Source organism: Macaca nemestrina, chromosome 19, assembly GCF_043159975.1.
Source record: "Macaca nemestrina isolate mMacNem1 chromosome 19, mMacNem.hap1, whole genome shotgun sequence".
Classification (NCBI taxonomy): domain Eukaryota; kingdom Metazoa; phylum Chordata; class Mammalia; order Primates; family Cercopithecidae; genus Macaca; species Macaca nemestrina.
Genome location: NC_092143.1, coordinates 68452827 through 68470327, shown reverse-complemented (window position 1 = coordinate 68470327; position 17501 = coordinate 68452827). Strand labels below are relative to the sequence as shown.

General features: G+C 41.3%; 1 protein-coding gene across 3 annotated transcripts in view; it reads left to right on the top strand.

Moving 5' to 3' along the window:
• The window catches only part of LOC105465564 (RIO kinase 3), a 29478-nt gene that overhangs the window by 8028 nt on the left and 3949 nt on the right, over positions 1-17501 (top strand). For all 3 annotated transcript variants that reach the window (XR_011617023.1, XR_011617022.1, XM_071085534.1), the window contains exons 2-11: positions 2082-2197; positions 3085-3230; positions 3324-3431; positions 3635-3744; positions 5248-5391; positions 6510-6637; positions 12438-12635; positions 13953-14112; positions 16026-16106; positions 16199-16288. Coding sequence is in view for 1 of the 3 variants with exons in the window: in XM_071085534.1 (XP_070941635.1) it covers positions 2082-2197; positions 3085-3230; positions 3324-3431; positions 3635-3744; positions 5248-5391; positions 6510-6637; positions 12438-12635; positions 13953-14112; positions 16026-16106; positions 16199-16288 (1281 nt within the window). In the remaining 2 variants the exon portion in view is untranslated. The remainder of the gene's footprint in view (positions 1-2081; positions 2198-3084; positions 3231-3323; positions 3432-3634; positions 3745-5247; positions 5392-6509; positions 6638-12437; positions 12636-13952; positions 14113-16025; positions 16107-16198; positions 16289-17501) is intronic.

The following is a 17501-nucleotide window of genomic DNA, read 5'->3' as shown; positions in this document are numbered from 1 at the left end:
CTCCACTCAATTACAGAGTGAATGAAAGTCACAGCAGACCTTCAGGAAGCCCCTTCTCTCCCAAGTCTGGCCTCACAGAAGGCTGGAATGGTTCTGTGATAGTGTATGGTAGGTACGTGGTAGGTGCCAGGCGTATTTCCTCAATCTCAGGGTGAGACTAGATACAACTTGATTCTCATTCACTCAGGCATAAATATAGTTATCATTTGTCACCCTTAGGTGCTCCACCCAAATAGCCTGAGCTAAGTAAATTCCTGAATGTCAGTACTGTGGAACCTGAACAACGGTCACTTGCCCGGTTGTCTCTGAGTGTCATGCAGCAGGCCTTTAGACCAACTAGAGGGCCTACACTGGCTGAACTTGATCAAATAATTTTGTGGCTAAAACAGATATCATTTTATGCTATATTCTAAATTAGACACTCAGTAGTAGTTAAGGAATGAGTTTGGACTTTATCCTAAAAGCAATGGGAAATAATAAAAGAGATTTTGAGTAAGGAGATGGAAGCCATCACATCTGCATTTTAGAACAATTACTGTATTACAGTGTGGAGAATGGAAACTCCCAAGACTGAGAGCAGAAAGATTCGTTAGGATGCTCTGAAAGTAACCCAGTGAATGGGATACCTTGGAGTACAGTTATAGAAGAGGGATGGAAAGAGCTGGGCAAGTTCAGGAAATGCTTAGGCATCTTACTCAATATTAAAAGTCTTAATCAGTAGGCTATAAAATGTAATCATTTGCTGCTGCTAAGTAAAGCATCTTGCCCCCTCAAAAATTATGAATTTGAAATAAAACCTGCAGTTTGATTTCAAGAAGGCTGAGGCAGGAGTATGTCACTGAGGAAGGTCAACTGGGTCTGACAGAATATTACTGTGTGTATTGGTATTGTTTTAAGATCCTGTTTGTCCGCTTCTAAAGTTCAGAAATAAAATTTTGGGGCTAGGCTTGGTGACTCACACCTATAGTCCTAGCACTTTGGGAGGCTGAGGCCGGCAGATCACCTGAGGTTAGGAGTTCGAGACCAGCCTGGACAACATGGCAAAACCCTATCTCTACTAAAAAAACAAAAGTTAGCTGGGCATGGTGGCTCACGCCTATAAACCTAGCTACTCAGAAGGCTGAGGCGGGAGAATCGCTTGAACCCGGGGAGGTGGAGGTTGCAGTGAGCTGAGATCATGCCACTGCACTCCAGCCTGGGCAACAGAGGAAACTGTCTTCAGGAAAAAAAAAAAAGAAATAAAATAAAAAATAAAATTTTTGTTGTTTGTTCTTGCTTTTTGTGTGTGTGTGTGTGGCATGGGGTCTCATTCTGTTGCCCAGGCTGGAGTGCAGTGGCACTCAACCTCCCGGGTTCAAGCGAATCTCCTGCCTCAGCCTCCTGAATAGCTGGGACTACAGGCACGCACCACCACACCCCACTAATTGTTTGTCTTTTTGGTAGAGATGGGGTTTCACCATGTTGGCCAGGCTGGTCTCGAACTCCTGACCTCAGGTTATCCACCCACCTTGGCCTGCCAAAGTGCTAGGATTACAGGCGTGAACCACCGCACTTGGCCTGTTCTTGTTTCTGTTTTAGTATATCCTAAGATGTTTTGAGAGGGGCTGACATAATTTGTACACTTAGATGACTCGATGCTTAAATTAGAATGAGATATAACTTTCCATTAGGCTTCAAATTGTGCTAGTTGGTATAGTCTATTCCTATAGGAAAATCTACTTGAGAAATCAGATTATAAGCAGAAAGTAGCTTGGTGAGCAAGGATTGGAACAAGAGGAATTACATGAACTCATTAGCTAGTGGGGGGATGCCAGTGGGCCTGAGGCTTCCCCTCAGCTTTAAGGATATACCTACTTAGCAGGCTAAAAAGTGCTTTTGGCTGTTTTAGTTTAGATATATCCTTGACTAAATTTGACCTGGGAGATATTTTTACTTTTGAGATAATATCTACAAATAGCTAGTTATTCATTTCTGGTTTTTAACTACATAGTTTAATTCTCAAAATATAACATTATTTGTAAAATGAGAGGTGCTTTATTTCATTATGATGAGTTGAGCTGTTCTTTTTTCTTTTTTGGTAGTGTCCATGGGCTATCCCTCAGAATACAATATCTTGTTCGTTGGCTGATGTAATGAGTGAACAGCTGGCCAAAGAATTGCAGTTAGAAGAAGAAGCTGCCGTTTTTCCTGAAGTTGCGTAAGTAAAATTCATAAAGTACTTTATCTAGCAACTTATAGCAGAGTTTTAGGATTTGATGAGTAATTGTCATGACAAGTGGTTTGGAAAAAGCAGGGCAGAAGAAAGCACCATGTTGAGAGTCCACTGATATTTGAATTTTGGTCCTGATTTTGCATTGGTTTTCATTATTATCTTGGACAAACCACTGTTTCTGTGAGTTTTAGTTACATCATGTTAATGCCGCAGTTGAACTAGATGAGGTACAGTTTTGATCAAGTGTTTTGAGTTTATCTTTTCGTGAATATTTACCTGTTCTTTCATTATGGATGAATGAAACATCCAGACTTTTTTTTTTTTTGGAGATGGAGTTTCGCTCTTGTTGCCCAGGCTGGAGTGCAGTGGCACAATCTCGGCTCACCACAACCTCCGTCTCCCGGGTTCAAGTGATTCTCCTGCCTCTCGAGTAACTGGGATTACAGGCATGTGCCACCATGCCTGGCTAATTTTGTATTTTTAGTAGAGACGGAGTTTCTCCATGTTGGTCAGGCTGGTCTCGAACTCCCAACCTCAGGTGATCCACCAGCCTCAGCCTCCCAAATTGCTGGGATTACAGGCATGAGCCACTGCGCCCGGCCTCAGACTTTCATTCAGAACAAATGAATTCTAGGTCTCAGTTTGGATTTTATTATAGAATCTTTAGCTTTCTCTCCTAGCTCTCTTAACCCTAGTTGGTACTCCCACAGGTGCATGCCATTGGTCTTAAGGCTAGCTGTGCAGGAGAAGGTGAATGGTTTGATAGAGTTCTTTGAATTTTAACATGGAAAAGGCATCTCTTACTCTGATAATTGGCAACCTCTGTTTACTTAAGCACATTATATTAGTTTATATTGCCTTATTTTGAATAGTGTTGCTGAAGGACCATTTATTACTGGAGAAAACATTGATACATCCAGTGACCTTATGCTGGCTCAGATGCTACAGATGGAATATGACAGAGAATATGATGCACAGCTTAGGCGTGAAGAAAAAAAATTCAATGGAGATAGCAAAGGTACTATAACCTTATTGTGACAACTCCATTGAGTGGTAGAAAACACTCATAATGTGCTCCTAAGTAAATCTTCAACTATTTTTGCTTTTTAAGTTTCCATTTCCTTTGAAAATTATCGAAAAGTGCATCCTTATGAAGACAGCGATAGCTCTGAAGATGAAGTTGACTGGCAGGATACTCGTGATGATCCCTACAGACCAGGTACCAAAGCTTTTACTTTCTGGGGGCAGCAGAATAGAGGTATAGGAAGACTAATCTTTTTAATTAACTCCTACTTTTATATTTTTCTTTGTATCTCATTTGGCAATTTACTCTTAGATTCAAATGTCTTTTCAGACAACGTTGAATGCAGCAATGTAGTCTTTGCTATTTTTATATACCTGGCTTGTTTCAATTGCCTTTAGCAAAACCGGTTCCCACTCCTAAAAAGGGCTTTATTGGAAAAGGAAAAGATATCACCACCAAACATGATGAAGTAGTATGTGGGAGAAAGAACACAGCAAGAATGGAAAATGTAAGTTACAGAAAGTATCTATCTCTGAATTTAGAGTTTTGCTTGAATACCTTTTAAAATATAATATCTTAGATTTCTAAAAATATCTTTCTAAAGATGTTTTTAGATAACAATATAGCAATATCATGAAAACTGAGACATTAATGAAAATATAAAGTACCTCAGAATAAAATTCCATAACAGTATTGAAAAACTATTTTGACTCACATTGATTCTAAAATTAATAAATAGTTATTATGAAAATAACATTTATTCTTCATCATATTTGTATAAAATAGCATCCCTACCCAAAAAACAGATAATGGTGGTGATTGGGGAATACTTATGGGAGGGAGAAATACTTTTCACCGTATACTCTTTTGTGCATTTTGAATTTATTAACTTGTGCCTGAACTACCTGTGTAAAATCAGAAGTAAAGTGTAATTTTAAAAAATAGCATTCTAGGCCGGGCATGGAGGCTCACGCCTGTAAGCCCAGCACTTTGGGATGCCGAGGTGGGCAGATCACCTAAGGTCGGGAGTTCGAGACCAGCCTGACCAACATGGAAAAACTCTGTCTCTACTAAAAATAGAAAATTAGCCGGGTGTGGTGGTGCATACCTGTAATCCTAGTTACTCAGGAGGCTGAGGCAGGAGAATCGCTTGAACCCGGGAGGCAGAGGTTGCAGTGAGCCGAGATCGTGCCACTTCACTCCAGCCTGGGCAACAAGAGTGAAACTCCATCTCAAAAAAAAAAAAAAAAAAAAAAAGGCATTCTAAATCCTTCATAAATATTATAGTTAATATAATACATTAAACATTTAGATTTTAAAGCACAAATGCTTGTTAAGTAAACATATTCAATTATATCATTTCTAGAAATATTCCAGATCTGATTCTAGAAGAGTTCTGTCCAATAGAACTTTCTGTGGTAATGGAAATGTTCTATATGTGTGCTGTTCAATATGGTAGCCACATTTGCTGTTGAGCACTTGAAATTTGGGTGCCATAATAGAGGAACTGAATTTTTAATTTAATTTTAATTAACTTAAATATCCAAGTGTGGCTAGTGGTTACCTAACTGAATTGCACAGTTCTAGAGCATAATTGTCATGGTGTGATCATAGTCTGCTGTAACAACCCACTCTCCACAAATAATTACAATATTGTATTTCTTTGGTAAGATTTGGTGTAGCCTTCACAGTTCAATATTGTGTCCTTTGGCTAAAAGCAAAGTACAACGCACATGCTGAAAGACCTTAGTTTTGGATGTGATGAGATGTTTTCTATGCCTGGAATAAATGCCTTCCTTTGGGCTGTAATTTCTTAAATAGTATTGCTCCTCTTTCTGTGAGTTATTTAATTTTTTTCTCTGTAGTAGCTATGAGTTCTGGTTTTCTAGTGTGATCATCTATTGAGTAAGACATTAAAGATTAATCTTCTCGTCTGGTTGTTGTTGTTTTTTTTTTTTTTTTAACTGTCCCTATTTTAAAATATTTAGATGCTAATTCTTCTTTTTGGCAGTTTGCACCTGAGTTTCAGGTGGGAGATGGAATTGGAATGGATTTAAAACTATCAAACCATGTTTTCAATGCTTTAAAACAACATGCCTACTCAGAAGAACGTCGAAGTGCCCGCCTGCATGAGAAGAAGGAACATTCTACAGCAGTAAGGATTTATAGAGTTTTTTTTCTTTTTTACTGGAAAGATTCATATTAGAAAACTTTGGGTGAATAAAAAAACCTTCATGTTTGATATTTTTTCATGAGATTGGCTTTTCAAATCAAAGATGTAAATAGATCTAGCCACTGTGGTGCCCCCCTGTAATCCCAGTACTTTGGGACAGGAGGATTACTTGAGCCTAGGAGTGCAAGAACAGCCCGGGCAACATAATGACCCCCAGCTCTGCAAAAATAATTAGCTGGACATCGTGGTACATGCCTGTGGTCCCATCTACCCCAGGGGGCTGAGGTGGGAGGATTGGTTGAGCCCAAGAAGTTGAGGCTGCAGTGAACCATGATTGCGCCACTGTACTGCAGCCTGGGTGACAGATTGAGACCCTGCCTTAAAAAAAAAAAAAAAAGAGAGAGAGAGAGATGTAAATAAGCCAGGTGGGGTGGCTCCCAGCACCTTGGGAGGTCAAGGTGGAAGGATCGCTTGAGCCCAGGAGTTCGAGACCAGCCTGGGCAACATAGGGAGACCCTGGGAGACCATGTCTCAGCAAAAAGTTTTTAAAAATTAGCCGGACATGTTGGTGTGCATCTTTAGTCGCAGTTGCTCAGGAGGCAGGTGAAAAGATCACTTGAGCCCAAGAATTTGAGGCTGTAGTGAGCCATAATCATGTCACTGCATTCCATCCTGGACAACAGAGTGAGACCCTGTTTTTCTCTCTCTCTCTCTAAAAAAAAAAGATATTAGGCCAGGTGTGGTGGCTCAAGCCTCTAATCCCAGCACTTTGGGAGGCCAAGGCGGGCGGATCATGAGGTCAGGAGTTTGAGACCAGCCTGGCCAACATGGTGAAACCCCATCTCTAGTAAAAATGCAAAAATTAGCCATGTGTGGTGGCGGGCGCCTGTAATCCCAGCTACTCAGGAGGCTGAGGCAGGAGAATCACTTGAAAGCGGGAGGCGGAGGTTGCAGTGATCAGAGATGGTGCCATTGCACTCTAGCCTGGGTGACAAAAGCAAGACTCCATCTCAAAGGAAAAGAAAAAGTTATTAGAAGTGGCTCAGAAAATATTTTGTGATTAGCAGTCATTTTCACTTACAGTGCTTTATCTCTTGCAGGAAAAAGCAGTTGATCCTAAGACACGTTTACTTATGTATAAAATGGTCAACTCTGGAATGTTGGAGACAATCACTGGCTGTATTAGTACAGGAAAGGAATCTGTTGTCTTTCATGCGTATGGAGGGAGGTAAATGAGCAAAATATGATACCATCATGTGAAAACTTAGTCTCTTCTCCCCAAGATTAATAGATTTACACAGAATCAAAGATAATGCTGCATGGCAAGCAGCGTAATTTTTAAAGTGTTACTGTAGAAAGTCCAGGCAGTATAGGAATGTATAAAAAACACAGTCATCCTAATACCACCACCCAGAGATAATCATTTATAATTTTGGTTAGACTCCTCCAGTTTTTTTCAGTGCGTATATTATTTTCTTTTTTTGAGATGGAGTTTCACTGTTGTTGCCTAGGCTGGAGTGCAGTGGCGTGATCTCGGCTCACTGCAATCTCTGCCTCCTGGGTTCAAGTGATTCTCCTGTCCCAGACTCCGGAGTAGCTGGGATTACGGGCGCATGCCGCCACGCCCGGCTAATTTTTGTATTTTCAGTAGAGACAGAGTTTCGCCATGTTGGCCAGGCTGGCCTCGAACTCCTGACCTCAGGTGATCCACCCGTCTCGGCCTCCCAAAATGCTGGGATTATAGGCGTGAGCCACTGCTTCCGGCCTTCCTCATCTTTATCAATGTTTAGTACTGTCAAATCTAATGCTTTTTGTCAGTGTGAAAGATGAAAAGTAGTATCTTGGTATTTTGGTGTGCATTTATTTAATTATGATTAAGTTGTACATTTTTTTCAAGTGCTTTATTGGCCATTTGTATTTCTTTTTCTTGTCTTCTCTCTTGTTTATCCTTTGTCCATTTTCTGTTATACTTAATATACTCTTTTTTTTTTTTTGAGATGGAGTTTTGCTCTTGTTGCCCAGGGTGGAGTACAATGGCACAATCTCGGCTCACTGCAACCTCCGCCTCCTGGGTTCAAGCGATTCTCCTGTCTCAGCCTCCCAAGTAGCTGGGATTATAGGCACGCACCACCACGCCTGGCTAATTTGTGTGTTTTTAGTAGAGACGGGGTTTCACCATGTTGGCCAGGCTGGTCTCAAACTCCTGACATCAGGTGATCCACCCGTCTTGGCCTCCCAAAGTGCCAAGATTACAAGCATGAGCCCCTGTGCCTGGCCTGTTATACTTAATATACTCTAATAAAATAAGTGATAAGTCTTTCTGGTGGAATTGGTATCATAGTCTGTACTTTAACATTTCTAAGTTAGCAAAACTAGAGAACATTCAGTTTTCTACAGCTAAAAGTAAATGCTTTTAAAAGTTTGTTAGTTTTCTGTGGTACATAACAAATTGCCACAGACTTAGCAGCCTAAAACAGCATCCATTTATTGTCTCGTAGTTTGTGTTGACAGAATCCAGGCACGGCTTAACTAGGTTCTGTGTTCAGGGTTTCACAAGCCTGCAGTCTAGGTGTTGGCCAGGCTGTGTTCCTTTCTGGAGCTTGGTGTCCTCTTCCCTTGGCCACCTTTCAGTTCCTTGCAGCTGTAGGACTGAGGTCCCACTTTCTTGTTGGTTGTCAGCAGTGGGCTGCTCTCAACTCCTCGAGGCCCCTGCAGCCATGGGGCCATCTCACAGGCCCCTTCACACACTAGCTCACAGCTTCAAAGCCAGCAGGAAAATCTCTCCAGTCTGCTAAGACTGAGACTTAGTGGGATGTTATCATGGGAATGACGAGACCATCACCTTTGCCACATGACCTAACCAGGGAGTGGTTATCCCACACGTGCTGAAGGGAAGGAGATACTGTACGGGGTGTGCACACCAAGGGGGCTGCGAGTGTTTGGAGTCATCTTAGAATTCTGCTTTTCACAAAGCTCTGGTTGATTGGTTTCTTTCCTTCCTTCCTTCCTTCCTTCCTTCCTTCCTTCCGTCCGTCCGTCCATCCGTCCGTCCATCCGTCCTTCTTTTTTTTTTTTTTTGAAATGGAGTCTTGCTCTGTCACCCAGGCTGGAGCGCAGTGGCACAATCTTGGCTCACAGCAACCTCTACCTCCCGGGTTCAAGTGATTCTCCTGCTTCAGCCTCCCCGGTAGCTGGGATTACAGGTGCACACCACCATGCCAGGCTAATTTTTGTATTTTTAAGTGGAGATGGGGTTTCACTGTGTTGGCCAGGCTGGTGTCAAATACCTGACCTTGTGATCCACCCACCTCAGCCTCCCAAAGTGTTAGGATTACAGGCGTGAGCCACTGTGCCTGGGTCGAAGCTCTGGTTTCTCTCACTCTCAGGTTGGTCAGGCAATCAACAATTATTCAAGCAGTAATTTGTCCTAGATTACTCAGGGAATAAAATATAAGACATATTTTTTACTCTCAAAGAGCTTAAGCTTTAGCTAAAAAGAGAACATTACAGTAAGAACCATTATGGTCAATGAAAGATAATTACATAATAGAGTACCCAGTTATGCAAATGAGACCTTATATGGGATAGGAATAGCGAATAGAACAAGATCATCTTCAGGCACATTCAGGGAAGATATCATAATGAAGTTGGATCTCAATCTGGATTTTAAAAATAGGTTAACAAAAAAAAATCCATTGGGAGGCTGAGGCAGGCGGATCATGAGGTCAGGAGATCGAGACCATCCTGGCTAACACAGTGAAACTCCATCTCTACTAAAAAATACAAAAAAGTTAGCTGGGCATGGTGGCGGGTGTCTGTACTCCCAGCTACTCGGGAGGCTGAGGCAGGAGAATGGTGTGAACCTAGGAGCGGAGCTTGCAGTGAGCCGAGATCACGCCACTGCACTCCAGCCTGGGTGACAGAGCGAGACTTCGTCTCAAAAACAAAAAAAAACAACAACAAAAAATTCCAATGTTGAGTATAAAGGGTAGTTGCAGAATATATATACAGTATATCATCTATTTAAATTTTTTAAATCATACAGAAAATTACAGAGATGTTTATAGATGCTTGTGGATACTTATATATTATCTTTTAAAAGAGACTAGAAATACAGCATTTATGATAGTTGTTGCCTCTGGTGAGTTAAGATGGGGAATGGTAATCAGAGGGCACTTCAGTGATGTTTAATTCTTTAAGAAAAAGGGTAAGGGTGGGAGGGTTGAAGTTTAGGTACTGAGAGGATTAGGAAGGTATGTGCTTAGACGTAGTAGGAAGTAAAGTGGTGTAAGCAAATTGGAAATTGGTAAGGAGGACCTTAAAAGCTAGGTAGATGGATGTGTCATTTGCTAAGAAACAGGATCTTTTTGTAGTAGGACAATGACAAGGCAAATCTTATAAATTGGACTCGATCCTAGAGACCTTCCAAGTAAGGGATCTCTTGTATGGCATTTTTGCTAGGGCCTTACCTACTGTGTGGTTAAACTAGTCCAATGAAAGGAGCTTCTTATCTCAAAATCTAGCGTATTCTGTCATAATGTCTTTTAAGTTATTAGAGATTTCTTCTCTGAATAGAGTCTCTAATCTGTCTCCCTGAAAATTGTGTCATCTGTTTACCAAATAGTTGAGCAACTGTCATGTACTCTTCCAGGTACTAGGGATACGGCAATAAATGGTACAAGGAAGGTCCCTGGTCTAATGGAATGTGCTTCCCCCGTCCTCAACCCCTCTCCATGACAATAATAAACAAAAAATATCAGATATGTGCTATGTGGATAGTTAAAATAGGATGATGTCGTAGTGACAGGCTGACTAGCTTTATTAGTAGGACAGGGAACGCTTCTCCAGTGAAGTGACATGTGAGTGACACATCTAGGATACATCAAAGATCAGGTGGATGCGCATTCTGGACTAGAGAATAGCTAGTGCTAATGCCTTAGGACAGGTACAAAGTTAGTATCTTTGAGGGAGCATAAGAAACCCAGTCTCCCTGGAGCATAGGATGTGAATGGGAGAGGGGGCTAGAGGAGTAAGCAGGGGCTGGACCAGGTAGGATTTTGTAGGCCAGGGTAAGGAATCTGCTCTTTAACTGCTCTGGGAACCAAAGCTATGAGTTGATTCTTATTTTCAAAAGATTGCTGTGTGGAAAATGACTTATAGGAGGAGAAGAGAAGCAGCAGTGAGGTCGGTTAAAAATACTGTAGTAGCTGAAGTGAGAAATGGTGAAGGGTTGGACTAAGGAGGGCAGTAGTGGAAGTGAAGAGTAGGAGAGTGTTGGCGTGTGTTTTGGAGGTAGAGTGAACAGCACATGCTGTTGGATTGGATGTGGGTGTGGGAGGACAGATTCTGGGCTAGAGCAGCTGATGGTGGTGCCATTTGATGAGGTGAGAGCCTGGGGAAGGGTAGGGTGAGGACTCAGCATGAGTTTTGTTTTGGGCATGTTAAATTTGAGATGCCTGTTAGACTTCTAAGTGATGTCATGTAGGAGTTGGATAAATGGCCTGAAGTTCTAGGGAAAGTCAGGACTGGGATAGAAATGTGGGAGTTATTGGCCAGGCACAGTGGCTCACGCCTGTAATCCCAGCACTTTCAGAGGCTGAGTTGGGTGGATCATCTGGAGTTTGAGACCAGCCTGGCCAACATGGCGAAACCCCATCTCTACTAAAAATACAAAAATTAGCCGGGCGTGGTGGCGTGTGCCTGTAATCCCAGCTACTCAGGAGGCTGAGGCAGGAGAATAGCTTGAACCTGGGAGACGGAGGTTGCAGTGAGCCAGGATCGTACCACTGTACTCCAGCCTGGGTGACAGAGTGAGACTCTGTCTCAAAAAAAAAAAAAAAAAAAAAAAGAAATGTAGGAGTTATCTATATAGAGATGATATTTAGAGCCATTGGGCTAAGTGAAATTGCCCGGGAAGAGAAGGGAGGTTTCTTAGAACCAGGTGAAGGACTTTAACCTTTTGAGACTAAATGGAAGAGGAGTCAGCTGGGAGAATATGGTACAGAAGGAGGTTTGATTCAGATTCTGTCCTTTGGAAATACAGTTCCTTTCTGTCCCAGATTAACATCCTATCAGATATTTAAAGGTAAATATTAATATTGTTTCTCCTTCCATCCACCTTTTCACTCCCACTGCCACCATCATGACTGAAGCTCACTATTGGGGGACTATTGCAGTAGCATCCTGAGTCGCCTCACACCTCTAGCCTGTCCCTGTGCCCTCTCATGCTGATAGTATTGTCCACTAGATCATCATGAAGGACACATTTGAGAGTGCCATACACAGAAACCCTCGCATTTCCCCATCACCTCTAGGAATTTGTCCAGGCTCTTCACAGATGTGCCTCTGTCCTGTCCTTTAGCTCCAATTTATTTTCATTATCTCTCCAGCCAAGTCTTAACTCTAGTGTTTGTTGTTCCTCAGATATGTCCTGTGGTTTCCTGCCTCTGCTTTTGTTCATGCTGTTCAGATCCTACCCATTGTCCTGTTTCTGTTTCAGATGGCACTTGTGCCATGAAGTCTTGCCTGATCTTTCCAACGAAAAGAGGCCTTTCCTATTCATGTGCTGCTTTTACTCTCTGCTGCCACTTCTCGCAGACTTGTGGGGCAGGAACCATTTCATTCACCTTTATGTCTGCTAGGAGTGAAAGAGTGATTTTTTAAAAAGCTGTTTTATTTGTTGCTTTTATTGAATTTTGCTCCTGAACCATATTGGGAAGACTGTAGCCTATTTTCAAGTGCATATGTCTTCATTGTATTTCAAGCTTGATTCCATAGTCATTAAGTGAAGAACATTATGTGATAGATGGTTGAAAACTGGTTGACAATTTATTTGAAAGTATATTTTATTTAAAAAATCAAACCAAAACCTAAGGCTTTATTAAGATCCAAAACCTAAAGGCTTAAAAAACAAGACTTGACGCTGAGAGAGGGCAGATCTAATTTAGTGTTATAGAATCTTTGTTTTGAAATTGTTGTACTTGTGAGCCAGCAACTTGTACTGACTTGATTTTTTTTCTTCCACTTAGCATGGAGGATGAAAAGGAAGATAGTAAAGTTATACCTACAGAATGTGCCATCAAGGTATTTAAAACAACCCTTAATGAGTTTAAGAATCGTGACAAATATATTAAAGATGATTTCAGGTTTAAAGATCGCTTCAGTAAACTAAATCCACGTAAGATCATCCGCATGTGGGCAGAAAAAGAAATGCACAATCTTGCAAGGTAAAGAAAATATTGTGCTAGATGTAATCTTGGGTAAATATCTTTTTGCGTTAGGATAAAAAAATCCATGCTTTCTTTTAAATTCATTTATAGAAATAATGAAAGGCCAGGTATACAACCTCGATGAATGAAAGGATGAAGAAGCCATTTTCTTTTTTCTTTCCTCAATGAAACTTGAGGGAAATCTGGTCTTTTTCTGCCTTAGACACTTTATCATATATCTAAATGCCATTTTTAAATTGCTTTTATCAAGAAATAAAACTTCCAGCATCCAATTAGGCTTAGCATAAAAAAATGGTTTCTTTTTTGTTTCAGAAAATGTTTGTTACATTTAATTTGTTAATTTTGTGGGAGTAAGTTCTTACCAATCAAATTACAGTTTGTTTAAATTTTTATACTTGTATCTGAATTTTCTAAGCAATTTATTTTCTATCAAGGAATTTGTTTTATCAACCAAGAAATTCAGTAATAATCCTTCTCATTAAAAACCTTTCCATTACCTTAATCTATTAAAAGCTTAATTTTAGTTTGTTATTTTCTAAAGATATTTGCTTTCAAAAGTAATTATTCATATATCTCAGTTACAAAATTCTTCTACTGAGAGTTCCCCACCAAAATAAGCCGGACATGGTGTGCACGTGTACTTCCAGCTACTTGGGAGGCTGAGATGGGAGGATTGCTTGAACCTAGGAGTTCAAAACCAACCCGGAAACATTAGACTCCCGAGACCTTGTCTCAAAAAAAAAAAAATTGTTTTCAATTAATTAATTCCAGGTAGAATAATTTTCTAGAAGGTCTTGCTGTCCTCCAGTCTCTTTTCTGTACTCCTGAAATTCCTGCCTTTCTTAAAAAACAGTGTTCCATAGTGGAGCTTGCCTGTCTCTGCAGCCTCAGCCCACATTGCCGTTCCTCCTACTCACAGATCTATGTTGATTGATATACATTCCCCAAACGGACTATGCTCTTGAACACCTCCCTGCATTCCCTTGCACTATCTTCATCTGGCTAATTCCTGTTCCCTACCTCTTCTTCTAATAAGCCATCCTTGGTGCTGTGTGCTCCTGTATAGCTCCTACCCATACCTCTGCCAGTGTGTACGTCACGCTGCATTGTAATTGTCTCTTTACTTGTCTGTCATTTCCATCAGTCCCTGAGCTCCCTACGAGTAGAGGCGGTGTTTTATTGTCTTTGTATTCCCACGTCACCAGGGTAGAACATAGTGCCAGCTCATTGTAGGCCCTTATTAATATTTATTGAATAAATGACTTTTTTTTCTCCTTCTGATCTGTATATTCTGAATCATTTCTTTCTGTGTAGAATGCAGACAGCTGGAATTCCTTGTCCAACAGTTGTACTACTGAAGAAACACATTTTAGTTATGTCTTTTATTGGCCATGATCAAGTTCCAGCCCCTAAATTAAAAGAAGTAAAGCTCAATAGTGAAGAAATGAAAGAAGCCTACTATCAAACTCTTCATGTAAGTTGTGCTTTTAAAAGCATTCACACACTGCCTTTAAAACATATTTCCTCTAGACTTTAAAAAAATGTCCTTAAAGAAGCCAGGCATGGTGGCTGACACTTGTAATCTAGAACTTCGGGAGGCTGAGGCAGGAGGATCACTTGAGCCCAGGAGTTTGAGACTAGCCTGGGCAACATGGTGAAACCCTGTCTCTACTAAAAATACAAAAAAATTAGCTGGGCATGTGCCTGTAATCCCAGCTACTCGGGAGGCTGAGGCAGGGGAATTGCTTGAACCAGGGAGGTGGAGGTTGCAGTGAACCGAGATTGCGCCACTGCACTCCAGCCTGGGTGACAGAGCAAGACTCTGTCTTAAAAAAAAAAAAAAAAATTAAAAATTAGCTGGGCATGGTGGCACACACCTGTAGTCTAGCTACTCGGGAGTCTAAGGTGGGAGGATCACTTGTGCCCAGGAACTTAAGGCAGCAGTGAGCTATGATTGTGCCACTGCACTCCAGCCTGGGCAAGAGATAGAGCAAGACCCTATCTCTTAAAAAACAAACAAACAAACAAACAAACCCAAGTTCCTTACACAGTGCTATTTGAAGGTGCTATAATAAAGACAAGTTGAAGTTTGTGAAAGAATGTTAACACGGAAGAGTTGTTTTTCTATCAATATGTGTGTGTCTTAAATAGTTTTAGAAAACTTACAGACTTAACCAGGGAAGTCTTCATTGCCAGGATTAGTGACATATTACATGAAGCTGTTTTTCACAAAACTTCATTAAATAAAATTTGCTGTTACTACATTTAGCAGATAAAGTGCCTCATTAGTTTGTGTGCTTTATTGAATGTTATAGTTTTTTGGGGCTTTTTTTTTTCCCCAAATAAGAGATGGGGTCTCACTATGTTGCCCAGGCTGGTCTTGAACTCCTGGGCTCAAATGATCCTCTTGCCTCAGCATCCCAAAGTGCTGGGATTACTGGTGTGAGCCACCACACCCAGCCATTGAACGTTACAACTTTAACAGTGAAGGAGAGGAAGCAGGTTTGGTCTCATCATAAGAGAGTGATGATGAAAACTGAAAATAGTAGGGAGTGCAGGTGTTAAGTTGGAAGGCACATGTCGGGAATCTCAAGGAAACTACGTGCTTTGAAATAGCAACTGAATTCAATCTGAGGGCCTTTCTAGGTTGAGAAAATGCTCCTAATACTGCCATTATCCCTCTGTAGTTTTAATTGAACACTGGAGAAACTTAATGTGCTACTTGATGCAATCTCTGCATGAAGCTGTCATGTAGTGCAGCCATTGATCTAAATATGGAAATGTTAGTCCAAATTAATTTTTAAAGATACAGCTAGAAAGGTGATCCACCTTTCTCTGCTTCCAAAGGAAAACATTGAAAGGAAAATCAAGTATATTTTTCTGGCGTCTTTGGGAGGTGGGGTGCCTAGGGAAGAGATTAAATAGTGATGAAACTCTCCTATTTAATTCTATTAAGGCTGGCAAACAAATACATTAATGTTGATTTCTACTATAAGACTTTCGGGGGGCCGGGCGCGGTGGCTCACGCCCGTAATCCTAGCACTTTGGGAGTCCGAGGCGAGCGGACCACGAGGTCAGGAGATTGAGACCATCCTGGCTAACACAGTGAAACCCCGTCTCTACTAAGAAAATACAATAAATTAGCCGGGCGTGGTGGCGGGTGCCTATAGTCCCAGCTACTCAGGAGGCTGAGGCAGGAGAATGGCATGAACCCAGGACCGGAGTGAACTGAGATCACACCACTGCATTCCAACCTGGGCAACAGAGCGAGACTCCATCTCAAAAAAAAAAAAAAAAAAGACTTGGGGGGGGTGTCGTCATCAATAATATACTATATAATCCCACTTAATTTATTCATTTCCTAATGTGTGCCTTCCCTCTTCACAGTTGATGCGGCAGTTATATCATGAATGTAGGCTTGTCCATGCTGACCTCAGTGAGTATAACATGCTGTGGCATGCTGGAAAGGTGAGGAGAACCTTTTGTTGACATTCAGATTTAATTACTTTAAGTAAAATGTCAAATGTAAATACATCAGTCTGTGTTCTGTATTGAAATAGGTCTGGTTGATCGATGTCAGTCAGTCAGTAGAACCTACCCATCCTCATGGCCTGGAGTTCTTGTTCCGGGACTGCAGGAATGTCTCGCAGGTAGACATGTAAACCAATATACCTTTTTTGTTGGATGTAACAGCTGTAGGTATTTTTCTCACTCCTAAGTAAGAGGACCATATTCTTAGAAATTGAAGGAAGGGATACTGGCTGCTTTCAGGACAAGGATATAAAGATCAATTTGTCATATTTCATTTTGCAAGAATTTGATTCCATGTTTCATAGTTGGGTAAAATGTTCAAGGGGTGCCAGGTGCGGTGGCTCACGCCTGTAATCCCAGCACTTTGGGAGACCGAGGTGGGTGGATCACTTGATGTCAGAGGTTCAAGACCAGCCTGGCCAACATGGTGAAACCCCGTCTCTACTAAAAATACAAAATTAGCCGGGTGTGGTGGCAAGTGCCTGTAATCCCAGCTACTCAGGAGGCTGAGGTGGGAGACTCACTTGAACCTGGGAGGCAGAGGTTGCAGTGAGCCAAGAACGTGCTACTGTACTCCACCCAGCCTGGGCAACAGAGCGAGGCTCTATCTCAAAAAAAAAAAAAAAAATGTTCAAGGGAATGAGTGTTTTGGCTTCTATAAGCAGTTGAGTAGACATTTAATGTGTGCATAGTGCTTAAACAGAAGCTGGCATATGGTGTGCCTGCATGCTTGCTGCCATTATTACCATTAAAAGAGAGACAGTCTCCATTGTGGGACAGTGTCTGATCACTGTCACTGTGAAGCAGGGAAAAAAGATTAGGTGGCTGGGCATGGTAGTTCATGCCTATAATCTCAAAACTTTGGGAAGCCAGGGAGGGAGGATTGCTTGAGCCCAGGAGTTTGAGACCAGCCTGGGCAATATAGTGAGACTCCTATCTCTCCAAAAAAATTTAAGAAGTAGCTGGGTGTGGTGGAACATGTCTATAGTCCTAGCTGCTTTAACTGGGAGGCTGTTTTACTAGGGAGGCTGAGGCAAGAGGATTGTTTGAGTCCAGAAGTTCAAGATTAGAGTGAGCTGTGATTGTGCCACTGCACTCCAGCCTGGGTGACAGTGCTAGGCCCTGTCTCTTAAAAAAACAAAACATATATATACATAAGGTAAAATTCAGTAAGCACAGGGTTGGGTCATACTTATTTGGCATTTCTAAGGGAAATGAATTGTTGGCAGTAGATTCAGATAGGAATGATCTTTCTAAAGGATAGAGTAACTTCATATTGGACATAACCTCTGAGTCTGCTTGAAAATTTTAATTTCTGGGGTTTAGTGAAAG